The following is a 27,483-nucleotide window of genomic DNA, read 5'->3' as shown; positions in this document are numbered from 1 at the left end:
CAGCTCTGGGTCCCCGGCGGGTCCCCGCGGTTCCCGCCCCCGTCGAGTTGAGCAGGACGCGCGGCGCGGCGCGGCGCCGGCCCTTCCCCTGCAGCCCGTCCGACTGGTAAGGTGAGCACGCGGAGGTGGGGACCCGGGCAGGGCCGGAGGGCCAGGCGAGCCCGGTCGCCCACACTCACGCTGCAGCCGCCGCGGCCGCGTCAAGAACTGAAACCGAGAGCGGCCGAGCTCAGGCCTCGGCTGGAGCCTCCCGTCGCGGCGGCTCGGAACCGGTGCCCGGGACGGGCCGCCCTCGGAGCGCAGCGAGCCCTGCCTGGCGCGGGTAACGCAGGAGGGCTCTGGACCGGGGTCGGGGCGCGGGGGGCGGTGCCGCGGGCTCGAGCCCCGACGTCCGCGGACGCGGCGAGGGCCCCAGGGTGCCAGAGTCACGGCCGGGCCGGTGGTGGGCGGCCGCGTGGGCCCGGCCAGCGGGGTCGGTGGACCGCGCGGACGTTGCAGCGGACGCCCGAGGGGGCACTGGGGGCGGAGGGCTGAGCCCCGACAACCGGCCGTCTCGGGCGGGCCTGAGGGCGACTGACGACCCTCCCTCCGTTGCCAGGCGCCTGGCTCCCCGGCCCGGCCCTGCCGCTGCCCCCGCGCCGGCCCCGAGCCTGGGCCGGGGGCCTGACCTCCCTGCGCTCTCCTGACACCTAGTGGACGGCTTCCCCCAGATCTCGGGCTGGGAGAGAACCGGGGACTTGTTACCGCGCCTGGGTGAAACTGGGTCCGCGGCTAATTTGCGTACATTTACCTAACTTTCTCAGGCCTTGAGAAACCTCCTAGGTGAATGGTGGCCCAGTGAAAGGATCCCCGGATAGACGTTCAATAGGGCGGGGGTGGGGGTGGGGGGAGAGTTGGGGAAGGGACTCAGGAAAACCTGGCACCAAAGGCTTTCCTGGGATTTCCAGTCATCTTCAGCCCCAGGCATGGGCCCATCCACCTCATTCTGCTCTTTGTCCCTCTTCCTACAGATCTGCACCTCCCTGCAGGTGCCTGTCCACCTGCCGAGATGACTAGCCTCCCAACCACGCCTTCTCCAGGAGGTAGGTGAAGGCCTTTCCCACGTAAACTGCCCCACCCCAGCCCAGTCCTGGAATTCCCTGAGCCCTCTGCCCAGGTGGGAAGACTCCCACTACTCTCCACCTGCCTCACACCAGAAAAGGTCCTGGGAGGAAGCAGAAGGCAACCAGCGTGCACACTTTAGTGCAGTTGGAATCTGAAGTTTCATGGACCTGGACCGATTCCTGGTACTACTACTTAGAGCTTTGTGACCTTGTGACCTACCCTCTAAGCTCCAGTCTCATTTGTAAAACGGGGGAAATAGTACCTTATTTGTGAGGATTAAATGAGATAATCCATGTAAAACACCTAGCACAGTGTCTCATATCTAGCAAGCACTCGGTAACATCGGTTATTACTGGGTGCTTGTTAGAAAAGCCCACCTATTCCTAGAAAGGAATTCTGCGGCACGTGGGATCTTAGTGCCCCCACCAGGGATCGAACCCGCGGTGCCCCCTGCTTTGGAAGCACAGAGTCTTCACCCCTGGACCGCCAGGAAAGTCCCTCTGCTTGCTTTCTAATTCCACTCCTCTGATGATTCACTCCAGCATCAAAAATCCCTTGTTCCCCGGAACTATTGTTACCCTTGTTCCCTAGTCAGGGATCCCCCTCTTTCCCCTTCACGTTAAGAATAGATTCCCCCCCCAAAAAAAAGAGAGAATGAGAATGGATTCCTACCTTTCATTTCATAACTAAGCTGAGCTGGACAAACCATCAGATATTCATTGGTTGTTCTCATTACATGTTAATTAGGGTAAGGGAGGAACAAAACCTTGGTTGGTCTATACACCTTTGTTTCCATATGCGGTCTCATTTGTCATTAGGACAGACATTCTCTGCTTTACTGATGTGGAAACAGGTGAGTGAGAACCCCAGGGGAAGTCAAAGGCCGTGTCCTCTGTGACTGGTGATGTAGCAATTCAGACCCTTAGTTGTCTGCTGGAGATAAGAAAAGGGAGAAATGGGCAGCTGTCTAGATTAGTTAGTACAGGCTTCATGAGTGGGGAAGGGATGGAGCCCTTACCCTTGAAGGATGGGTGAGGTTTATACAGGCAAAGAGGGGTGCAGCAGGGATTCCAGATAAAGGTAGCGTTTGCCACTTCTGAAACTACAGAGACTGTGCTTACCTTGGAGGGTATTCTGGGGGACAGGGCAGAGGACCTACAGAATAAACCTGCCTGTAGGGAAGAGAGGTGATGCTTGCTTGGGCAGCTGAGAAATTAGGACTTGGACAAAAGCAGAACTATATACATTCTTTTTTAAATTTTGTGGTAAGATAAACATAAATGTTACCATTTTGATTATTTTTTGGTGTACAAGTTCAGTGGTATTAAGTATTGAGTGGTATTCACATTGCTGTGCAACTGTTACCACCATCCATCTCCAGAACTTTTTCATCTTCCCAAACTGAAACTCTGTATCCATTAAATAATAACTCCTCATTCCCTTCCCCACAGCCCCTGGCTACCACCGTTATACTTTCTCTCTGTATAAATTTGACTAGGTACCTAGTATAAGTGTAATCATACAAAATTTGTCCTTTTGTGTCTGGCTTATTTCACTAGCATAACATTTCCGAGCCTCGTCCATTTTGTAGCATTTGTCAGAATTTCCTTCCTTTTTAAGGCTGAATAATATTATATGTATATAATGTATATCATTTTATTTATCCACTCATACACCAATAGATAATTGGGTTGCTTCCACCTTTTGGCTGTTGTGAATACTGCTGCTTGAACGTTGGTGTACAAATATCTCTTCGAGTCCCTCTTTCAGTTCTTTTGGGTATAATACCCAGAAGTGTGGTAATTCTGTTTAATTTTTTGAGGCACTGCCATACTGTTTCCCAGGGTAGCTATACCATTTTACATTCCTACCAGCAATGCATAGGGTTCCAATTTCTCCACATCCTTGACAGCACTTGTTATTTTCTGATTTTTTTTTTTTTTTTTTTTTTGCCGTACGCGGGCCTCTCACTGCTGTGGCCTCTCCCATTGCGGAGCACAGGCTCCGGATGCGCAGGCTCAGCGGCCATGGCTCACAGGCCCAGCCGCTCCGCGGCATGTGGGATCTTCCCGGACCGGGGCACGAACCCGCGTCCCCTGCATCGGCAGGCGGACTCTCAACCACTGCGCCACCAGGGAAGCCCTATTTTCTGATTTTTAATAGTGGCTATCCTAATGGGTGTGAATGGTATCTCACTGTGGTTTTGATTTACATTTCCCTAATGATTAGTGATGTTGAACATCTTTTCATGTGTTTATTGGCAACTGTATATCTTTTGGAGAAATGTCTATTCAAGTCCTTGCCCATTTTTCAATTGTCTGGTTTTGTTGTTGTTGAGTCATATATTTACATTTTCAACCCAACAAATGACATGAGTGGAGTGGTATTTTAGGACATATCATATAGTCCCCTACCCACTGGGTCCAAGCAAATGTAAGTTCAGGGACAGAAATGGAGAAATTACAGACAGGGTGAGGGCTTGTACTTTGAAGAATGGGATCATTGAGGGTCTTGCATGTCTTTTCCCCACCTCCCCACCTATGCCCTTTCACATCCCTTTGCCCCAATCTATAAAGATCTCCTAAAGGAGATATCCTTTAAGAGGGCTGAAAGTGAGGGCCACATTAGAACTTTCAGGGGCCCTTGGCACTTTTGCCTTTGTGGGCCCATTCCTCCATTTAAAAAGGTAATATGTTAAAAATTGTATTTTACAACTATGTTGGTATAAGGAAGAATACAATATTAATATACAATAAAATCATTAATGGTTATATTTATAATTGATTGATATAACAATATTATAATTTCCTTGATATAAACATTCAGTCTTTTCTTCTGATTTTAAAAGAAATTAAGATCATTAAAAAACATTTTCATGGGCCCCTAGAAGTATGGTGGACCCTAGGCGCGTTGCCTGCTGTGCCTAGTGCATAAGTTGCCCTCTTGGAAGGAGAGTGGGGTGGAATAGGCATTGTCCACTCTGCCCACCCCACTGGGTAAAGCCCATCCCTTGCCATGTAGTCACACTAGCTGCATCCTAGGTTGTCCTCACTCTAGATTAGATGCTCAGTGTTGTTCATCTCGCTTATTCCTCATCACAACCCTGTGAGCATGTTTCATTCTCATTTTACAGAAGCAAAAACTGAGGTTCAGGGAAGTTAAGAAATTTTCAGCAGTTAGGCAATTCTCCCAAGGTCACGCAGCTAATAAGGGCAGAGGCAGGATATTGTGCCAAGTCCTGTATTCTTTCCGTCATGGTATACTGCTCTCAGCCACTCCACCCCATGGCTGGGGCACATGAAAGAGAAGGAAGGAGAAAGGGAGCAGAATTCCAGGGCGGGTTCCCATGGAAAGGAGAATTGGGGGAGCCGCCCTTTGCTGGGCAGGGCTAGAGCAAATAAATAGGTTGTCAGACTCAGGTGGCAAAGGATCTGATGCCTCAGTGATAAGAGATTTAGCCCAGGAACAAGGGCCACAAACAAACCAACAGGTATCTAGGTTAACCAAAAAAAAAAAAAAAAAAAAAAGTGAGTGAGCCAAATAGATCTTGAAGTTCATTTGCTGTAGGTTAGGATTTAGGTGGAGCCTCAAATCTCAGATCTTGTGGTCCTCAGCCCCAGGCCTCCCTCCTTAAAGAAAATGCGTGCTACAGTCTTTCTGAGCCTGAGAAGGGAAGGAACAAAGTAACATTCTTTTTTTTTTTTAATATTTCTTCTTTCCTTAATATATTGCCTTTCTTATTTATTTATTTATTTATTTATTTATTTATTTATTTATTTATTTAGGCTGCACTGGGTCTTGGTTGTGGCACACGGGATCTTCACTGAGGCATGCAGGATCTTTTAGTTGCGGTGGGCAGACTTATTAGTTGCGGCATGCAGACTCTTAGTTGCGGCATGCAGACTCATAGTTGAGGCATGCATGCGGGATCTAGTTCCTTGACCAGGGATCGAACCCAGGCCCCCTGCATCGGGAGCATGGAGTCTTACTCACTGGACTGCCAGGGAAGTCCCCAAAGTAACATTCTTATTCCTTTGTTTGGAAGAGGAGACAGGAGAGAAATGGGGTAGGAACAGGAGATAATGGGGGGAAAGCTGTAAACCATTTCTCCCCTTGTATGCCACGTTTCCTGAACTTAGTTTACTTCGTTGTTGTTCTTTCATTACAAAGCTATTACATGCCCCTCAAGGAATAACGTTCTAGACTTTTTCTATGTGTGTGTGTGTGTGTGTATATATATATATATATATATATATATATATATATGTTTATAATTCTATTTTCTTTTTCTTTTTTTTTAAATTTATTTATTTATTTTTGGCTGCGTTGGGTCTTCATTGCTGTGCACGGGCTTTCTCTAGGCACGCAGGCTTCAGTAGTTGTGGTTCGCAGGGTCTAGAGTGCAGGCTCAATAGTTGTGGCACACGGGCTTAGTTGCTCCACGGCATGTGGGATCTTCCTGGACCAGGGCTCGAACCTGTGTCCCCTGCATTGGCAGGCGGATCCTTAACCACTGCGCCACCACGGAAGCCCTACTTTACTTTTTTTTACAAACATGTAATCATATAACACATACTGCCCTAGCAGTTTGCTTTTTTCGTCAACCATATATTCTGTCCCAGTAATTGCAGATCTACCACATTCTTTTTAACAACTGTACTATTTCCAGAATGAATGACCTGTCATTTATTTAATCATTCCTCTGCTGATAGACATTCAGGTATGTGTCACTCTTGCAAACAGTGCTTTAGTGAACACCCATCCTGCAATAAAACTCTGAGAACCAAACCCAGTGGACACGTCAACAAAATGTTTAGCTGGAGGCAGAGCAGGGATGGTTCCAGAAGTTGCGAAGAACCTTGAAGTGAGGAGATAGATTTAAAGCCTGGCTGGGCCAACCACTGAGTGACGGTGGGCTGGTTGACGAAGCTTGCTGAGCTACCTCAATTTTCTGGCTTGTACATAATGATAATACCAATGCTACTTACATCACATTCTTGGGGCAGAGATAAAATAATGTATGTTTTGCAAACTGTAAGTCACAAATATAGATTATTTTTCTGATACTTAAAGCCCGAAGGCTCCAGCTCATTAGCTCTGACACCCTGTGACTTTTAGTCTGAGAAAAGCTCTTCTGTGTGGAGTAGAACTCAAATTCTTGATTTTTTTTTTTTTTTTTTGACCTTGCTGCACGGCATGCAGGATCTTAGTTCCCTGACCAGGGATCGAACCCATGCCGCCTGCAGTGGAAGCACAGAGGCTTACACACTGGACCACCAGGGAAGTCCCTGATTTGTTAAAAATTTTTATTGGACTATAGTTGACTTACAATGTTGTATTAGTACAACAAAGTACAGTAAAGCAAATCAGTTATACATATACACATACCCACTCTTTTTTAGATTCTTTTAATTTTTATTTATTTATTTTTTTGCCGTATGCGGGCCTCTCACTGTCGTGGCCTCTCCCGTTGCGGAGCACAGGCTCTGGACGCACAGGCTCAGCGGCCATGGCTCACGGGCCCAGCCACTCCGCAGCATGTGGGATCTTCCCGGACCGGGGCACGAACCCGTGTCCCCTGCATCGGCAGGCGGACTCTCAACCACTGCGCCACCAGGGAAGCCCTAAATTTTTGATTTTTTAATAGACATTTTATTTTGGAATAATTTTAGATTTATAGAAAAGTTGCAAAAATAGTACAGAGAGTTTGTATACCCTTCAGCCATGTTTCCTCAAATGTCATTTGGTACATTTGACGTCGATAGAGATAACCACAATACATTTGTGAAGACCAGGAAATTAACATTGGTATGATACTGGTTTTTTTTAAATGAATTATTCTTTTTATTTTAATTTATTTATTTTTTAAATATTTATTTATTTATTTTGGCTGCACTGGGTCTTAGTTGCGGCACGCGAGATCTTCATTGTGGCATGTTTAGTTTCAGCATGAGGACTCTTAGTTGCGGCATGCATGTGGGATCTAGTTCCCTGACCAGGGATCAAACCTGGGACCTCTGCATTGGGAGTGCAGAATCTTCTTACCCACTGGACCACCAGGGAAGTCCCAACATTGGTACGACACTGTTAACTAAACTACAGACTTCATTGAGAGTTCAGCAGTTTGAAAATTTGCTTTTGTAGTGAATTCTGATAGAACATTTTCAATTTATAAAAATTCTAACATTAAGGCTGAGAAAGGTCCTGAGGGTCAGATAGTTCAACTACCCGTTCTGTGCTGGAATTCTCTCTCCAGTTCCCCATGAAGCATCTGCCCAGTTTTGCTCTCCGTTCTCTGGGGAAGGCATCCATCTCCCATTAGTTTCTGCCATTAGTGCTCTTGTACAGGTCATCGTTGGTATATTCAAAGACAGCATTCAGGTCCCAACCCTCCATCCCCAACTAAGTTTTCACTCAGCTTTCTCTTACAGGCTTTCCTGATCTGATATGGTTTCCAAGCCATTCACTGTGTTGGCTGCTCAGCTCAAAACTGGCACCCAGATGCAACTCAGCGGTCTAGGAATAGCGCAGAGTAGGGCAGCACTGTTGATGCCATTGTAGAGACCGCATTTATATTCATGGTGCCTAAAATAGCAGCAAGTTTTAAATATTTTATGATTATAAAAGTCATTATCATCATAAGAAATTTGGAAGATAAAGGAAAAGAAAGAAAATAAAAAGCATCCAAAATTCTACGACCTTCCTCTCACTCTTGCTGCTATTTTGGGTTCTATCCTTCCAGTGTCGGTGAATTTATAGTGATCCCACTGTAAGTCTTTTATAGATGCTGCTAAGCTGTGGCTTCCCCATTATTTGTGAGTAGTTGATTTCCCGGAAGAGCAAGGTGTGTGTTGAATTCTCATCTTGTTCAGTTTGGCCAATTTCTCCAGTCATTTTAAATCTCTTTATCAGCTTACTAGTTGCCCCTCTAACTTTGAGTCCTTCACAGATTTGTTGAACCTTCCCTGGGTCTACTGGGGTCTGTATTTACCCAAAGGACACTAAACCCTTCCACACTAAGCCTGTGTGGAAGGCACCAATAAGGCAGAGCACCAAAACAAAAGCTCTCACAAAGGATTTAATATTCACTTTTTTTTTTTTTTTGTCTGTGCTGCCTGGCTTGTGGGATCTTGGTTCCCCGACCAGGGATTGAACCCGGGCCCTTGGCAGTGAGAGCGCAGAGTCCTAACGACTGGACAGCCAGGGAATTCCCTCACTGTATTTTAAAAACAAGCAAAAAAGCCAGGAGTTGTTACCATAAAGGGAAAATGTATTATTGGACTTTCTTTTATCTGTCTTGTGATTTAGTATTTTTATTTTTATTTATTTATTTTAAAATAAATTTATTTGTTTGTTTGTTTATTTATTATTTATTTATTTATGGCTGTGTTGGGTTTTCGTTGCTGCGCGCGGGCTTTCTCTAGTTGAGACGGGCGGCGGCTACTCTTCATTGCGGTGCGAAGGCTTCTCATTGCAGTGGCTTCTCCCACTGCGGATCATGGGCTCTAGGCGCGCAAGCTTCGGTAGTTGTGGCCCATGGGCCCAGTAGTTGTGGCTCACGGGCTCCAGAGCACAGGCTCAGTAGCTGTGGCCCACGGGCTTAGTTGCTCCGCGGCATGTGGGATCTTCCCAGACCAGGGCTCGAACCCGTCTCCCCTGCATTGGCAGATGGATTATTAACCACTGCGCCACTAGGGAAGTCCGTATTTTTATTTTGAATTACACAAAGGCCTTGATTTGGCCCTGGCATGGTCTGACATCATAATATCAATTCAAAAAGAATTAAGGTCAGGGGTTTTCCTGGTGGCGCAGTGGTTGAGAGTCCGCCTGCCAATGCAGGGGACGCGTGTTCGTGCCCCGGTCCGGGAGGATCCCACATGCCGTGGAGCGGCTGGGCCTGTGAGCCATGGCCGCTGAGCCTGCGCGTCCGGAGCCTGTGCTCCGCAACGGGAGAGGCCACAGCAGTGAGAGGCCCGTGTACCGCAAAAAAAAAAAAAAAAAAAAAAAGAATTAAGGTCAAATCCCAGTGGAAGAAGAAGCTCTGTTTAGACTGGCATCATTCCATTCCCTGATGGCCAGTTACTCCCCCCCCACTTAGTCCTTTTTTTTTTTTTTTTTTTTTTAAATTTTTGGCCGTGCTGCACAGCATGCAGGTTCTTATTTAGTTCCCCGACCAGGGATAGAACCCGCGCCCCCTGCATTGGAAGGTGGAATCTTAACCACTGGACCACCGGGGAAGTCCCTACCCAACTTAGCCCTTAATAAAGCCAGGCTGTGTGATAAAGCCATCCACAGGGATGTTGGAAACACTCTATCACGGTTCTGGGATGAGACGTTGGCTATTCAGGCAGCACCTTCCACTCATCTAACCCCCTCCCCGTGCTTACTCTCAGTTGATGACACGTCTATTTTCTGGAGCAAATTAAAGTTCTCAGAAGAGAACTGCCAAAGGCTCCCACTGCCCCCATGTACCTACTGCCCACCTCCGTGCCCATGTGCACATTAGTCATGAACGATCTCTGCTGTCTGCAGTCAATCCCTTCATCCGTGCACTGGGTCCCATCCCTTCAAGGACACGGCTCCAGCCGTCAATTGTTCCCTCTCATCTGAGTCATTCCTGTCCGTACATAAACAGGCTGTCACTTATCCCATCTAAGAAAAGCAAAAATAAACAAAAAACTTGAACTCTCTTCCCCCTCCAGCTATAGCCCTATTTCCTTGCTCAACTTTACAGAAAACAAAAAGTTTATATTCTGCCTTCAGTGCCTCTCCTTCCCTTTGTTTTCTTTCTTTTCTTTTTTTATTGAAGTATAATTGATTTACATGTTGTGTTAGTTTCAGGTGTACAGCAAAATGATTCAGTTATACATATACGTATGTATCTATGCTTTTTCAGGTTCTTTTCCCTTATACGTTATTACACAATACTGAGTTTAGTGTCCTGTGCTATATGGTAGGTCCTTGCTGGTTATCTGTTTTATAGGTAGTAGTGTGTATTTGTTGATCCCAAGCTCCTAATTTACCCCCCTTTTCCCTTTGGTAACCATAAATTTGTTTTCTATGTCTGTCTGTCTATTTGTTTTATAAATAAGTTCCTTTGTTTCTTTGTTTTTTTAGATTCCACATATAAGCGATATCGTATCATATTTGTCTTTGTCTGGCTTACTTCACTTAGTATGATAATCTCTAGGTCCATCCATGTTGCTGCAAGTGGCATTATTTCATTCTTTTTTATGGCTGGGTAATATTTCAGTGTGTGTGTGTGTGTGTGTGTGTGTATGTATATATACACCACATCTTCTTTATCTATTCATCTGTCAATTGACACTTAGGTTGCTTTCTTTTTTTCTTGAACCCACTGTAAACCAGGGGTTTATACTCAGCACTTCACCAAGCTTGTCAAGGTCACTCATGACCTCTGTGGGAAAACCTGTACTTGGTCTTGTACTTGGTCTCTTTGGCTGCTACTCCTCAGCTTCCTTTGCTTTTTCCTCCCTGGGCTCAGTCCTTGGTCCTTTTTATCTGTAATTACTCCCTTGGTGATCTCATTCAGTCTCATGGTTGTAAAGATGCTGACTTTTAAAATCTCCAATCCAGACCTCTTCCCCAAATTCCAGTCTTTTTTTTTTTTTTTTCCACACCACACATCTCATGGGATCCTAGTTCCCTGACCAGGGATTGAACCCACACCCTCAGCAATGAAAGCGCAGTCCTAACCACTGGATCACCAGTGAATTCCCCCAGATTCCAGTCTTGATGTCTGCAATCATGTCCAAAATTGAACTCTGGATCTTCCCCTCTAAACCTGTTCCACCTGCAGGCTTCGCATCTCAGGTAACAGCAGGCCTTCTCTCCCTCCAGTTACCCAGGCCCCAAACCTTGGTGTTATCCGTGACTTCACCCCACATCCTCAGCCTTAACTTCAGAATATATCCAGAATCCCACCACTTTCTTTTTTAAAAAAATTTTTTTTAATTTATTCATTTATTTGGCTGCATCGGGTCTCAGTTGCGGCACGCGGGATCTTCGTCGCAGCACGTGGGATCTTCGTCGACGCATGTGGGATCTTTCATTGCAGCGCGCAGGCTCAGTAATTGCCCTGCAGCATGTGGGATCTTAGTTCCCCGACCAGGGATCGAACCCACATCCCCTGCATTGGAAGGTGGATTCTCAACCACTGGACCACCCGAGAAGTCTCCAGAATCCCACCGCTTTCTCACGGGACTGCTGCTAGACCCAGCCAGTGCCTTTGTGCAAACTAGAAAAAGACTCCCCTCCTTGGGTGGATTCAGCTGTGCCCACGTGCTGGGTAAAATCTGCTTCTCCTCCTGTCCCCACCTTCCCACAGCCCGTTGTCCACACACAAAGAGATCCCTTAAAACTCAGTTTCTGTTTCAATTACCTATTGCTGTGTAACAAACCACTTCAACACTTAGTGAATTAAAACAGCAGCAATTTATTATTTCTTACCATTCTGGGAGTTGTCTGGGCACTCCTCTGCTGTTTTCACCAGTGCTCACTCATGCAGCTGCAATCTGCTGGAAGGTTCACTGGGCTAGAAGGTCCAAAATGACATCACATGTCTACCAGTTGGTACTGGCTGTCGGCTGAGCTGGGGATGCCTCAGTTTTCCTCCATGTGGCCTCTTATCCTCCAGTGAGCCAGACTGGTCTTCCTTACAACATGGTGGTCTCCGTGTTTCAAAAGGGCAGTCTTTGGAATTTCAGGCCCCACCCTAGACTTAATGAACCATAGTCTGTATTTTTTTTCATTATTTTATTTTATTTTTATTTTTATTTTTTATTTTTGGCTGCATTGGGTCTTCGTTGCTGCGTGCAGGCTTTCTCTAGTTGCAGTGAGTGGGGGCTACTCTTTGTTGCGGTGCGCAGGCTTCTCATTGCGGTGGCTTCTCTTATTATAGAGCACGGGCTCTAGGCGTGTGGGCTTCAGTAGTTGTGGCACTTGGGCTCAGTAGTTGTGGCTCGTGGGCTCTAGAGCTCAGGCTCAGTAGTTGTGGCACACGGGCTTAGTTGCTCTTCGGCATGTGGGATCTTCCCAGGCCAGGGCTCAAACCTGTGTCCCCTGCATTGGCAGGCAGATTCTTAACCACTGTACCACCAGGGAAGCCCCTATAGTCTGCATTTTAACAAGCTCCCTAGGAGATTCTTATGCACTGCAGAGTTTGAGAAGCACCCCTTTGAAATGTAAATCCAGTCTCTGCTCAAAAACCTCTAAAAGGGTTGCATCTCACTCACTGAAAAAGCCAAAGGCCTTCCATGACCTTCAACACCCCTCTTATACAGCCCCCTCTACTTCACCTGCTCATCCGCTCCCCCTTGCTCCTTCCAAGTGACCTCCATGATGCACCTTTAACACGCTGAGCCTATGACGGCCCCAGGTGCTTTCCAATATTATTTGATGGCCCTACCTTGAACTTGCTGTTACCTCTGCCTGGAATGTTCCTCTCCCACGTCTCCTCATGGCTGCCTCCCTCTCCTTCTATAGGTGTTTATTTTACTCAAGTCACCTCGTCAGGGACACTCTCTGACCACCCCTATCCACATCCCAACTCCTTATCCCCCCTCCTGATTTTCTTTTCTGTATGACACTAACCAACGTCTAATATCTTTTACTTCTTTAACCTGTTCATTGTCCATCTTACCCCCTCATGATGTAAATTGTATGACAAAATGTTTTTTCTTTAAGTTGTGGTAAAATTATACATAACATAAAATTTACCTTTTTTATTGCATTTTATTTTTTTTCGAATTTTATTTTTTATTTTTTATACAGCAGGTTCTTATTAGTTATCTATTTTATACATATCAGTGTATACATGTCAATCCCAATCTCCCAATTCATCACACCACCACATCCCCGCCCCCCTGCTTTCCCCCCTTGGTGTCCATACGTTTGTTCTCTACATCTGTGTCTCAGTTTCTGCCCTGCAAACCTGTTCATCTGTACCATTTTTCTAGGTTCCACATATATGCATTAATATATGATATTTGATTTTCTCTTTCTGACTTACTTCACTCTGTATGACAGTCTCTAAGTCCATCCACGTCTCTACAAATGACCCAATTTCGTTCCTTTTTATGGCTAATATTCCATTGTATATAGGTACCACATCTTCTTTATCCATTTGTCTGTCATTGGGCATTTAGGTTGCTTCCATGACCTGGCTATTGTAAATACTGCTGCAATGAACATTGCAGTGCATGTGTCTTTTTGAATTACAGTTTTCTCTGGGTATATGTCCAGTAGTGGGATTGCTGGGTCATATGGTAGTTCTATTTTTAGTTTTTTAAGGAACCTCCATACTGTTCTCCATAGTGGCTGTATCAATTTACATTCCCACCAGCAGTGCAAGAGGGTTCCCTTTTCTCCACACCCTCTCCAGCATTTGTTGTTTGTACATTTTCTGATGATGCCCATTCTAACCAGTGTGAGATGATACCTCATTGTAGTTTTGATTTGCATTTCTCTGATAATTGGTGATGTTGAGCAGCTTTTCATGTGCCCCTTGGCCATCTGTATGTCTTCTTTGGAGAAGTGTCTATTTAGGTCTTCTGCCCATTTTTTGATTGGGTTCTTTTTTTTAATATTGAGCTGCATGAGCTTTTGTATATTTTGGAGGTTAATCCTTTGTCCACTGATTAGTTTGCAAATATTTTCTCCCACTCTGAGCATTGTCTTTTCGCCTTGTTTATAGTTTCCTTTGCTGTGCAAAAGCTTTTAAATTTCATCAGGTCCCATTTGTTTATTTTTGTTTTTATTTCCATTACTCTAGGAGGTGGGTCAAAAAAGATCTTGCTGTGATTTATGTCAAAGAGTGTTCTTCCTATATTTTCTTCTGAGTTTTATGGTGTCCAGTCTTACATTTAGATCTTTAATCCATTTTGAGTTTATTTTTGTGTATGGTGTTAGGGAGTGTTCTAATTTCATTCTTTTACATGTAGTTGTCTAGTTTTCCCAGCACCACTTATTGAAGAGACTCTCTTTTCTCCAATGTATATCCTTGCCTCCTTTGTCGTAGATTAGTTGACCATAGGTGTGTGGGTCTATCTCTGGGCTTTCTATCCTGTTCCAAAGATCTATATTTCTGTTTTTATGCCTTGATTGTCTTGATTACTGTAGCTTTGTAGTATAGTGTGAAGTCAGGGAGTCTGATTCCTCCAGCTCTGTTTTTTTTCCCTCGAGATTGCTTTGGCTATTCGGAGTCCTTTGTGTCTCCACACAAATTTTAAGATTTTTTGTTCTAGTTCTGTAAAAAATGCCATTGGTAATTTCATAGGGATTGCACTGAATCTGTAGATTGCTTCGGGTAGTATAGTCATTTTCACAATATTGATTCTTCCAATCCAAGAACATGGTGTATCTCTCCATCTGCTTGTGTCATCTTTGATTTCTTTCATCAGTGTCTTATAGTTTTCTGAGTACAGGTCTTTTACCTCCTTAGGTAGGTTTATTCCTAGGTATTTTATTCTTTTGGTTGCAGTGGTGAATGGGATTTTTTCCTTAATTTCTCTTTCTGATCTTTCATTGTTAGTGTATAGGAATGCAAGAGATTTCTGTGCGTTAATTTTGTATCCTGCAACTGTACCAAATTGATTGATTAGCTCTAGTAGTTTTCTGGTGGCATCTTTAGGATTATCTATGTATAGTATCATGTCATCTGCAAACAGTGACAGCTTTACTTCTTTTCCAATTTGTATTCCTTTTATTTCTTTTTCTTCTCTGATTGCCGTGGCTTGAACTTCCAAAACTATGTTGAATAATAGTGGTGAGAGTGGACATCCTTGTCTTGTTCCTGAACTTAGAGGAAATGCTTTCAGTTTTTCACCATTGAGAATGATGTTTGCTGTGGGTTTGTCACATATGGCCTTTATTATGTTGAGGTAGGTTCCCTCTATGCCCACTTCTGGAGAGTTGTGGGTTTTTTGGGGGTTTTTTTTGTTTTTTTTTTTGTGGTACGCGGGCCTCTCACTGTTGTGGCCTCTCTGGTTGCGGAGCACAGGCCCTGGATGCGCAGGCTCAACGGCCATGGCTCACAGGCCTAGCCGCTCCACAGCATGTGGGATCTTCCCTGACCGGTGCACAAACCCATGTCCCCTGCTTCGGCAGACGGATTCTCAACCACTGCGCCACCAGGGAAGCCCTCTGGAGAGTTTTTATCATAAATCGGTGTTGAATTTTGTCAAAAGCTTTTTCTGCATCTATTGAGATGATTATATGGTTTTTATTCTTCAATTTGTTAATATGGTGTATCACATTGATTGATTTCCATATATTGAAGAATCTTGCATTCCTGGGATAAATCCGACTTGATCGTGGTGTATGATCCTTTTAATGTGTTGTTGGATTCTGTTTGCTAGTATTTTGTTGAGGATTTTTGCATCTATATTCATCAGTGATATTGGTCTGTAATTTTGTTTTTTTGTAGTATCTTTGTCTGGTTTTGGTATCAGGGTGATGGTGGCCTCGTAGAATGAGTTTGGGAGTGTTCCTTCTGCTGCAATTTTTTGGAAGAGTTTGGGAAGGAAGGGTGTTAGCTCTTCTCTAAATGTTTGATAGAATTCACCTGTGAAGCCATCTGGTCCTGGACTTTTGTTTGTTCGAAGATTTTTAATCACAGTTTCAATTTCATTACTTGTGATTGGTCTGTTCATATTTTCTATTTCTTCCTGTTTCAGTCTTGGAAGGTTATACCTTTCTAAGAATTTGTCTGTTTCTTCCAGATTGTCCATTTTATGTGCATAGAGTTGCCTGTAGTAGTTTCTTAGGATACTTTGTATTTCTGCGGTGTCCATTGTAACTTCTCCTTTTTCATTTCTAATTTTATTGATATGAGTCTCTCCCTCTTTCTCTTGATGAGTCTGGCTAAAGGTTATCAATTTTGTTAATCTTCTCAAAGAACCACCTTTTAGTTTTAGTGATCTATGCTATTGTTTTCTTTGTTTATATTTCATTTATTTCTGCTCTGATCTTTATGATTTGTTTCCTTTTACTAACTTTGGGTTTTGTTTGTTCTTCTTTCTCCAGTTCCTTTGGGTGTAAAGTTAGACTGTTTATTTGAGTTTTTTCGTGTTTCTTGAGGTAGGATTGTATTGCTATAAACTTCCCTCTTAGAACTGCTTTTGCTGCATCCCATAGGTTTTGGATCGTTGTGTTTTCATTGTCATTTGTCTCTAGGTATTTTTTGATTTCCTCTGATTTCTTCAGTGATCTCTTGGTTATTTAGTAATGTATTGTTTAGCCTCCATGTGTTTGTCTTTTTTACGTTTTTTTCCCTGTAATTTATTTCTAATCTCATAGCGTTGTGGTCGGAAAAGCTGCTTGATATGATTTCAATTTTCTTAAATTTACTGAGGCTTGATTTGCAACCCAAGATGTGATCTATCCTGGAGAATGTTCCATGTGCACTTGAGAAGAAAGTGTAATCTGCTGTTTTAGGATGGAATCTCCTGTAAATGTCAATTAAATCTTTCTGGTCTATTGTGTCATTTAAAGCTTATATTTCCTTGTTAATTTTCTGTCTGGATGATCTGTCCATTGGTGTAACTGGGGTGTTAAAGTCCCCCACTATTATTGTGTTACTGTCGATTTTCTCTTTTATAGCTGTTAGCAGTTGCCTTATGTATTGAGGTGCTCCTATGTTGGGTGCATATATATTTATAAATATGTTGTATCTTCTTCTTGGATTGATCCCTTGATCATTATGTAGTGTCCTTCCTTGTCTCTTGTAACAGTCTTTATTTTAAAGTCATTTTATCTGATATGAGTATTGCTACTCCAGCTTTCTTTTGATTTCCATTTGCATGGAATATCTTTTTCCATCCCCTCACTTTCAGTCTGTATGTCTGAATTGGGTCTCTTGTAGACAGCATATATATGGGTCTTGTTTTTGTATCCATTCAGCGAGCCTGTGTCTTTTGGTTGGAGCATTTAATCCATTCACGTTTAAGGTAATTATCGATATGTATGTTCCTATTACCATTTTCTTAATTGTTATGGTTTTGTTTCTGTAGATCCTTTTCTTCTCTTGTGTTTCCCACTTAGAGAAGTTTCTTTAGCATTGTTGTAGAGCTGGTTTAGTGGTGCTGATTTCTCTTAGCTTTTGTTTGTCTGTAAAGCTTTTGATTTCTATTTCAAATCAGAATGAGATCCTTGCCGGGTAGAATAATCTTGGTTGTAGCTTCTTCCCTTTCATCACTTTAAATATATTGTGCCACACCCTTCTGGCTTGTAGAGTTTCTGCTGAGAAATCAGCTGTTAACCTTACGGGAGTTCCCTTGTATGTTATTTGTTGTTTTTCCCTTGTTGCTTTTAATAATTTTTCTTTGTCTTTAATTCTGTCAATTTGATTAATATGTTTCTTGGGGGGCTTCCCTGGTGGCACAGTGGTTGAGAGTCCGCCTGCCGATGCAGGGGACGCGGGTTCGTGCCCCGGTCTGGGAAGATCCCACATGCCGCGGAGCGGCTGGGCCCGTGAGCCATGGCCGCTGAGCCTGCACTTCCGGAGCCTGTGCTCCGCAACGGGAGAGGCCACAACAGTGAGAGGCCCGCATACCCCCCCCCCCAAAAAAAATGTGTCTTGGTGTGTTTCTCCTTGGGTTTATCCTGCCTGGGACTCTCTGTGCTTCCTGGACTTGGGTGGCTATTTCCTTTCCCATGTTAGGGAAGTTTTCGACTGTAATCTCTTCAAATATTTTCTCGGGTCCTTTCTCTCCATCTTCTCCTTCTGGGACCCCTATAATGTGAATGTTGGTGCGTTTGATACTGTCCCAGAGGTCTCTTAGGCTGTCTTCATTTCTTTTCATTCTTTTTTCTTTAATCTGTTCCACGGCAGTGAATTCCACCATTCTGTCTTCCACGTCACTTATCCGTTCTTCTCCCTCAGTTATTCTGCTATTGATTCCTCTAGTGTATTTTTCATTTCAGTTATTGTATTGTTCATCTTTGTTTGTTTGTTCTTTAATTCTTCTAGGTCTTTGTTAAACATTTCTTGCATCTTCTCGATCTTTGCCTCCATTCTTTTTCCAAGGTCCTGGATCATGGATCATCTTCACTATCATTATTCTGAATTCTTTATCTGGAAGGTTGCCTATCTCCACTTCATTCAGTTGTTTTTCTGGGGTTTTATCTTGTTCCTTCATCTGGTGCATAGTCCTATGCCTTTTCATTTTGTCTGTCTTTCTGTGAATGGGTTTTTGTTCCACAAGCTGCAGGATTGTAGTTCTTCTTGCTTCTGCTGTCTGCCCTCTGGTGGATGAGGCTATCTAAGAGGCTTGTGCAAGCTTCCTGATGGAAGATACTGGTGGTGGGTAGAGCTGGGTGTTGCTCTGATGGGCAGAGCTCAGTAAAGCTTTAATCTGCTTGTCTGCTGATGGGTGGGGCTGGGTTCCCTCCCTGTTGGTTGTTTGGCCTGAGGCGACTGGAGGCTGCAGGCTCTTTGGTGGGGTTAATGGCAGACTCCGGGGTGGCTCATGCCAAGGAGTACTTCCCAGAACTTCTACTGCCAGTGTCCTTGTCCCCATGGTGAGCCACAGCCACCGCCCAGCTCTGCAGGAGACCCTCCAACACTAGCAGGCAAGTCTGGTTCAGTCTCCTTTGGGGTCACTGCTCCTTCACCTGGGTGCTGGTGCGCACACTACTTTGTGTGTGCCCTCCAGGAATGGAGTCTCTGTTTCCCCCAGTCCTGTCAAAGTCCTGCAGTCAAATCCTGCTGGCCTTCAAAGTCTGGTTCTCTGGGAATTCCTCCTCCCGTTGCCAGACCCCCCAGGTTAGGAAGCCTGACATGGGGCTCAGAACCTTCACTCCAGTGGGTGGACTTCTGTAGTATAAGTGTTCTCCAGTTTGTGAGTCACCCACCCAGCAGTTATGGGATTTGATTTTATTGTGATTGTGCCCCTCCTGCCATCTCATTGCGGCTTCTCCTTTGTCTTTGGATGTGGGGTGCCTTTTTTGGTGAGTTCCAGTGTCTTCCTGTTGATGATTGTTCAGCAGTTAGTTGTGATTCCAGTGCTCTCTCAAGAGGGAGTGAGCGCACATCCTTCTACTCCACCATCTTGAACCAATCCTAAAATCTACCATTTTAAAGGATATAGTTCAGTGGCATTATGTACATTCACATTGTTGTGCAACCATCACCATCATCCCTCTCTAGAACTTTCTCATCATCCCAAACTGAAACTTGGTAGCCATTAAACAATAACTCCTCATTCTCCCCTCTTCCCAGCTCTTGATAACCACTGTCTGTCTCTATGAATTTGACTATTCTAGGTACCTCAGACAAGTGGAATCATACGATATTTGTCCTTTTGTGACTGGCTTATTTCAGTTAGCATGATGTCTTCAAAGTCCATCCACATAGTAGCATGTGTCAGAACGTCCTTCCTTTTTAAGGCTGAATAATATTCCATTGTGTGTGTATATATATACCATATTTTGTCTATCTGTTCATCTGTTGATGGACATTTGAGTTGTTTCACTTTTTAGTTATTGTGAATAATGCTGCTGTGAATATTGGTGTACAAATATCTGTTTGAGTTCCTGCTTTCATTTCTTTTGGATAGATACTCAGAAGTAAAATTGCTGGATCATATGATAATTCTGTTTAGTTTTCTAAGGAACTGTGAAGGCATGAGTTTTTGCTTGTTGTGTTCACTAATCTATGCCCAGGACCTTGAATGGACCCTGGCACAGAGTACACACTCTGTAAATACTTGCTGAATTAGCCTTTTAATTTCTCTGTCTATGAACCTGGAACCTCAGTCTAAAAAGGCTGTGTGACTTGTCTGACCCAGCTTGCGCCTAGCGGTCTCACATTAACTCTTTTTTTTTTTTTTTTTTGCGGTACGCAGGCCTCTCACTGTTGTGGCCTCTCCCATTGTGGAGCACAGGCTCCGGACGCGCAGGCTCAGCAGCCATGGCTCACGGGCCTAGCCGCCCCATGGCATGTGGGATCTTCCCAGACCGGGGCATGAACCCGTATCCCCTGCATCGACAGGCGGACTCTCAACCACTGCGCCACCAGGGAGGCCCCTCACATTAACTCTTAATGCTTGTGGTTTCAAGTTCAGGACCCCCAAAGCAGTTCCTTATAACTTGTTCTAGAATTTTGCTGAGGAACTATATCAATTTCACCAGTTGTTTACAGAATCCATCTCTTTCTGTGGCCCTTCAGGCTCCTGGCCCCTCTTTCTTTCTCAGAAGTTCCTGTATCATCAATAGTGATCCCATTTACATGTTCTTTCGGTGCCCTTGGCTGTCACTTACCTGGATCCCTTTTAGATTAGCTTGGTGCTTTCTGGGTTGTGTCCCTTCTCTTGAGCTCACTTCCCCACATCACCAAGGCTCCTGCTCTCCTTTAGTACGGAAATCATTCTCTTTGATAGGAGACAGAGGCAAAACAGGCTGGGAGAGTTCTAGTTTCTCTATTACCTCCGACCTCTTAGCTTCAGGCCCAGATAGCAAGCCTGGCCCATTTCCTTGTTTTTGCTCCAAATATAACACTTTTTTTTTTTTTTTTTACTTTACACCGGCCTCTCACTATTGCGGCCTCTTCTGTTGCGGAGCACAGGCTCCGGATGCGCAGGCTCAGCGGCCGTGGCTCACGGGCCTTGTTGCCCCGCGGCACGTGGAATCCTCCTGGACCGGGGCACGAACCCGTGTCCCTTGCATCGGCAGGCGGACTCTCAACCACTGTGCCACCAGGGAAGCCCCAAATATAACACTTTTTAAATTGCCCTTCCAATGTGTTTGCCAACTTGAGCTGTATAGTGCTTCCTGACACTATTCTTTTAAGTTTCTGCTTTTAACCTTTATGTGCATTTTTGAAAAGATTCACATTCTGAAATCACATTACTGGAAATGGGCTTACAGGAAAGACAGAATTGGGACAGAACACTCAAAACTTATGAAACTTTGTAACGAGAACCCTAGAAATACAACAGTCTGAATTAAAATATTGGCAGTTACATCTCCACCAACATTGAACCTTGAATCCCTGTCTGTCCTAGACCCCCTGTGCTCTGGGGAGTGTGCTTCCTCCTTTTAGAAGTTGGTTCCAGAGAGACTTAACTTTCAACAGAGATTATTTTCATCAAAAATAAAAATCTGATGTAGGATCTGCCTTCTTCTAGTGTTTTCTCATAGAGGTAGATTTCATATAGAGGTAAATTTCTTACATGACTCTGCCTTCTTCTAATGTTTTTGTATATAATTATTTTTTTTGTACCTCCTTCATTTGTACTTACTGCATCACCAGATGGCTTAGTATAAGTGGAAACCAACTGATAACTGCATCCAAGGAAGGTACTTCTAGTGCATTTTATGTTTCTTAAGGTCTTTATTGATGAAATGTACTCTGCAGTTGTAGAAAGCTTGAGGTTGCATATGAACCATTGTGACTGATATCATTCTGATATCATTCCCTGCTCACCAGTCGCCTGTGAGCAAGTTCACATTAAAGGAGCCCTCTTTGTAATGCAACGGTCTGTATTTGATTGTGGTCCTCTGGTTTTTCTTCCGCAACTGTCCATATCTTTTAAAACCTTGCACTTTTGGAAAGCTTGTGCTGCCTCATAGTTATCTTTTGTTACCTCTTCCTCTTTTTCCCTATTGGAAAAAAAAGAAAAGGACAGTGGTAGGAAGGCTTAGTATAAATACCTTGGGCTTTGGAGGGGCTAGTCCTGGATTCAGATCTTGGCTCCATCCACTGTTCCTTCATGTGTAATACGAGGGATGTCACTTAACTCTTCCCGGGCCTCAGGGTCCACATTGGCAAGTAAAAACACCTGCTGTGAAGTGGTTGGTATTCTAAGGATTCATAATTATGTATACGAAATGCCCAGCACAAAGCAGGGACTTAGCCAATGGCAGCTGTTATAATTGGGATTATTTGCAGAATTTCCCAACTAGGAATCATCTACCCTCCTGGATTCTCTTTCCAAGGACTCATATATATCTGTTCTCTAAAGCCTCACTAAAATTCAGCTCCATGGTTGGGTCCTTGGTGAGCCTCATCACTGCTGCTTGCCCAGCATCTATGACAGTGCCTCTGGCACGTGGTAGGTGCAAACTAAATTCTTTTTTTTTTTTTTTTTTTTTTTGCGGTACGCGGGCCTCTCACTGCTGTGGCCTCTCCCGCTGCGGAGCACAGGCTCCGGACGCACAGGCTCAGCGGCCATGGCTCACGGGCCCAGCCACTCCGCGGCATGTGGGATCTTCCTGGACCGGGGCACAAACCCGTGTCCCCTGCATCGGCAGGCGGACTCTCAACCACTGCGCCACCAGGGAAGCCCCAAACTAAATTCTTGTTGATCAATTGAGCTGAATCTTACTCATCTTTATATTGAAGCTTCTGTACATACATTATTCTTCTCGATGCTTTGTGTATCTTAAGTTCTCAAATGTTTAAGAAAGACAAAACTGTGAGAGCAGCTGTATAGAACTCTAGGTCAATGGTGGGAAGATGGTGTGCAGCCCCAGGACATTTGGGGGAGGAAAGCATGCATGGTGAGGGGCAGCAGTCTGAAGCAGTGATCAGGTGGATAAACTTCAGGGCTTGTCTTTGATGGAAGTCACAGTATAATCTCAGAAGTGACAGCCCATCACTTTGGCTGTATTCTGTTTGTTAGAACCTAGTCACTGGGTTCAGCCGACACACAGGGAGAGGGGCTTACACAAGGATGTAAACACCAGGAGGTGGGAATCATTGGGATTCATCTTAGAAGCTGCCTACCACACTCCTGTTTTACGCATGGGAGAGAAACTGAGGCTCGGAGAGGTTTGGTAACCTCCTCAAGGTTACCTAGGACTATGCTGGGGTGGGATTCAAACCTAGAGCGGCTTTCCCTTTTAATGATGTTTGCCTGCACATTTTCTCCTTTAGGCTTTACAATAGCCCTGCAGAGTTGGTTAATATAGTTCCTACTGGTTACAGATGAGAATGGATGGATGAATCAGGAGATGTAACCATTTGCCCGAAGCCACAAAGTAGCTGACTGTATCACTGCTCCTAAAGAAAGAGTGGAGGGCTTCCCTGGTGGCGCAGTGGTTGGGAGTCCGCCTGCCGATGCAGGGGACACGGGTTCGTGCCCCGGTCCGGGAAGGTCCCACATGCCGCGGAGCGGCTGGGCCCGTGAGCCATGGCCGCTGAGCCTGTGCGTCCGGAGCCTGTGCTCCGCAGCGGGAGGGGCCACAACAGTGAGAGGCCCGCGTACCGCAAAAAAAAGAAAAAAAAAGGAGTGGAGAAGGGTTTGGCCTGGCCCTGGGAGCAGGGTGGTGATCCAGGCAGCCCACATCTGCTTTTCCTGTGGCAAGACCAGGACGGTTCAACAAGCCTCCCCTGGCCTGTGTGAGAAGGTCTTTCAACACCACTGACCCCTCTTGGCACTGCTCCCAGGCTCACCAGACCACCGCTAGTGACTGAATTTCCCTTGTCCTGGATGGAATCCTGAAGGTGTCGGGCGAGAGACAGGAATCAGGCTCAGGCCCTGTGCTCCGGCCGCACTGGCCTTTGGGTCCTCCCATCTCGGAGCTTTGATCCAGGCTCTTCCCTCTGCCTAGAATGTGCCCCGCCTCCTGCCCCTTTCACCCTGTAAACTCCTACCCCTGCTTCAGCCCCCAGCTCAAATCCTGCTTCCCGGGGAGGCCCCTCTGCCACATGCCCTCCTAAGCTCCCAGATGTTGCCTTTGCCACACGTATAACAGTCCTTAACTGTGAACTTGCTGTGGTGGAGGCTGAGCTCGGGGAAGGTAGACCATGTCTGTTTCGCTTGCCCGCAGTGTGCCTGGCACACACCTGGCAGAGAGTAGAGTGTTAATGAGTATTAACTGCTATTAGTATTTATTGAATGAATACTGAGATGCCTCCTGTGGGTTATTTTAGGGTCAGTCAGACTGTTTTCCCCAGGATACCTCTGTCCTGCAGTAACTAACCTTTTCAAACCCCTACACTAAAATGCTAACTAGGAGACAACTGAAGGGCTTCCCGACTTCTTTTGGAAACATTTAGAAGTCTGGGTGGTGACTTTAGGAGTGGGACTTTCAGGCTCTGAAGGACAGATAGACCAATAGCAGAAGGAGACATGGGATATATTTTAGGGTAGGAGAGGCCTTATTTCAGAACCTTTCAAATTGCAGGGCTTACTCTGGAAGCATAGAAAAGGGTTTTAATAAGGGAAGGAGCATTATTTCATTATTAAAAAATAATGTTTACAAAGAGTTTGTAAAAACAGTGAAGAAATGCATGTGGCATATAATATAAATATATTGATATATACATGTATATACATTTATCATTTGATCTCATTTATGCAAAAATGTATTCCTAATAATAGATAGCTTACCCTTATTGAATTACTTAATACATGTCCCAACAATCCTATAAAGTAGGTACTATTATCTCTATTTTCCAGATGAGGATGCTGATGCACAGAGGGGTTAGGTAATTTTCTGAAGATCACACAGCTAGTAAAAGAGCTCAGATTGGAACCTCATCAGTCAGCTCTAGAGCCCATACTTTAACCACTATGTTAGAGAGAAATCCATCAAAATGTTTATCGTCTTTGGTGGTGGTTTGTTTTCTCTATTCTCCAGGTTTTTCTATACAGATGTCCTATAGGAGTTAAATGATAAAAGTCTGAATAGGGAAGAAGGTGGGGTAGTGAAATTGAAGGACAAACGTGTTTTAGAACAAAAGAATTCACCCCATTTCCTTTTCCACTTTGCTAAATTTTCCAGAAGAACTGATGGCCACCCCAATCCTACAGGCCACTGAGGCCCTGTCCCCAGAAGCTGAAGCCAGCACAGCACTCATTGCAGGTAACAGGCTCTGAGCCAAATCAAGGGACCTTCTGAGCTCAGGGGCTCTGTTGCTCCAGAGACAATGTGATAGACCAGGATTTTCCCTACATGGGAAAGCACCACAAATTAGAGACCAAATCCATTAATGGGCTCGTTTTGGCACACAAGTTATATTACACACACACACACACATAAGGTTATAAAAGACCCTTAGAGGCTTCGTGTCAGAGGTACTGCCAGTAAATGACAGGTTGGGAGGTGGCCACAAATAGCTGCAGTGCATATGGGCACTACAGTTGAGTATGGGGGTAGGGATAAGGATGTGTGCAGTTTGTTGAGGGGGTGAGAAAGAGGATGGGAGGGATCAGAAACCCCTACAGGAGGCTATGAATTTAAAAACCCTTCCTGTTGGGATAAGCGATTTCCTGTTTCCCTCCTTCCTGTTTCTTTCATAATCATCAGGAACTGGTTGAGAGGGAGCTCAGTTTGGTCAGAAATCAAAAGCCTAGTGTCCCTAAGCACAGAGATTCCAGATACCACGTACCAAGGAAGTCGGGCTTGGTGGGGGAATACAGATTTGGAAGTGGACGCTGGTTATAACTTCAGCAGGAGGACCCTCACCAAGTGAGGGAATCGTCTAATGCAGGGGGCCTTGTGAGTTACTGAGACGTCCTCAATCCTGAAACCTCTCTGCATTTTCCCTCTCCTTTCCAAGTTGTTATCACAGTGGTCTTCCTCACCCTGCTCTCAGTCGTGATCTTGATCTTCTTTTACCTGTACAAGAACAAAGGCAGCTACGTCACCTACGAACCTGCAGAAGGCGAGCCCGGCGCCGTCCTCCAGATGGAGAGCAACTCGGCCAAGGGCAGGGAGAAAGAGGAATATTTCATCTAATGGTTCCCAGACCCCAAGGAGCTTATCCAGGCTTCAGTGCTAACACACAATTTATTAGGTGAAAGTTTTATCTGAAACCGGTGAGAAGCATCGACTGATATGGGCAGAACTGAGCTCCTTCTGGGACACAGGCACAAGTGCTAACATCACCGACGCCAGGGACCGGGGACACGAAGGAAGCTGCTCGTGACGTCTCTAGCCAGGCCTTTGTCATACAGCCGGTGCTTCTGGCTGACCAACGAGGTTGAGCTGTACCAGGCAATGCTGGAGTATGTGCCCAGTCATCTTCACTTTTTTCACAGGTCGAAGGGAAGGAGAGTTGGGGGTCACTGGATGCTCCTCTGTCCCATACCTGGTCACCTAGTGACAGCCCAAGTGGAAATAGTGCCCCATAGAAGTTCTTCCCAGAGGCCGGACACCACAGTGAAAGGCCAGGCCAGGAGGGGCAGGAGACTGTGGAGACCTCTCTCCTGATGAACGTGCCACATCCCTTAATCTGAGCCCTTCCTTTCCATATTCCCCAGCAAGCCAGACTTATGCTATTTTTCTCGGAATTAAAATCTTTCATTGATACAGAAATCAGATTCTCATGTGCAAGAAATAACTACACTTTATCTTTGCTTAAACTTCGACAGTTTCTTTTGCTCACTTAACTCCTTTGCCTGTGTTCTCTCCCAAGCAAAGGGGGCCCCAGGGAAGTTTCAGAAGTTCCCAGAACAATCTCAGGGTCTTGAAACAAAGATGGTCCTGGGAAGTTTGTCCCAGAAGTGTCATTAGAAACATACCCCGGGGGATTAGTTGTTTAGCCTCCATCCTGGCAAGGGCCAGAATTTCCCAGACCCATTCTGCGTACACACAGAGGGAACCAGGAACAACCTACCTACCACTTTTCCCACCAGTGCCCTTTATATCAAGCCCAGAGAGGCTTCTTGGAGCTAACTTCGTCTCAAAATGAGGTATGTTTAAAAGGTACAATGTTTTGGTAGAAATCACTAGCTCTTCAGGTATTTACTTTGGAATTAAGCTGTATCTCTTTCGAGGTCTTAAATATATTGCCTCCATTGTTCAAGCTCAAGTTCACCCAAGGTGAGACCCAAGAGTTGAGGGATCTTGGCAACCTAGGTTCCAGGAGTTTTCAGTATTTCTCCAACAGGATTTTGGAAAAACTGAAGGTCATCCTGAACTTACACAAACTGTTACACTAAAAAACATCTTCCTCAAGTCAAACTTAAGGACAAGTTAGGAGAATCAACTGTTCCCTTATTTTTTTTTTCCCCTTATTTCTAAGTTTATGTTCTGAATTCCTCTGGCATAATAGGCTCATAAGAATCTGAAAGAGCTTAGGAAGTAAAATGAAGAAAAGTTAAACATCTAGAATGGAACTCATGAAAATGGTCAAATCTTAGCCTTGTACTCCTGCATTTAGTTGAAAGGCTTCATTTAAAAAAACAGAATGACAGCAGCACTTACCTGAATTCTAGATGGGATATAAAAGAAGATATATACAGAAGAGATCTAAAAACAAGCCGAGTAAAGAATCCTTGAAGTGAGGTGTAATGCAACTTCATCACTTTATTCAAATCTTCAAAATAGTCTTTATTCTACATTTTTAGTATAAAAAATCCACAAGTTAAGTGCACCACAGTGTAGAGAGAGACATACAACGCTGAA

At 44.8% G+C, this 27,483-nt stretch overlaps 1 protein-coding gene across 2 annotated transcripts; it reads left to right on the top strand.

The window, feature by feature from the left end:
* Positions 1-26,391, top strand: SMAGP (small cell adhesion glycoprotein). Of its 2 annotated transcripts, none has more exons than XM_079715512.1 (4): positions 1-111; positions 1,011-1,082; positions 24,856-24,936; positions 25,634-26,391. In XM_079715512.1, exons 2-4 carry the CDS (start codon positions 1,049-1,051, stop codon positions 25,810-25,812), a joined length of 294 nt encoding a protein of 97 aa, XP_079571638.1. In that variant the 5' UTR covers positions 1-111; positions 1,011-1,048; the 3' UTR covers positions 25,813-26,391. The 2 variants fall into 2 exon arrangements, with proteins under 2 accessions (XP_079571638.1, XP_079571637.1); XM_079715511.1 differs by lacking the exon at positions 1-111 and adding an exon at positions 214-322.
* The last annotated feature ends 1,092 nt before the right edge of the window (positions 26,392-27,483 follow it).

This window comes from Hyperoodon ampullatus, assembly GCF_949752795.1.
Source record: "Hyperoodon ampullatus genome assembly, chromosome: 11".
NCBI classification, from domain to species: domain Eukaryota; kingdom Metazoa; phylum Chordata; class Mammalia; order Artiodactyla; family Ziphiidae; genus Hyperoodon; species Hyperoodon ampullatus.
The sequence above is the reverse complement of the archived record's forward strand: the minus strand, read 5'-3'. Positions and strand labels throughout refer to the sequence as shown.

Bases quoted from the DNA above. Each gene is read 5' to 3' on its own strand.
- SMAGP (XM_079715512.1), top strand. From the start codon at position 1,049: ATGACTAGCCTCCCAACCACGCCTTCTCCAGGAG. The intron at 1,083-24,855 runs GTAGGTGAAGGC...TAAATTTTCCAG, and splicing joins AACCACGCCTTCTCCAGGAG to AAGAACTGATGGCCACCCCA. The intron at 24,937-25,633 runs GTAACAGGCTCT...CTCCTTTCCAAG, and splicing joins CAGCACAGCACTCATTGCAG to TTGTTATCACAGTGGTCTTC.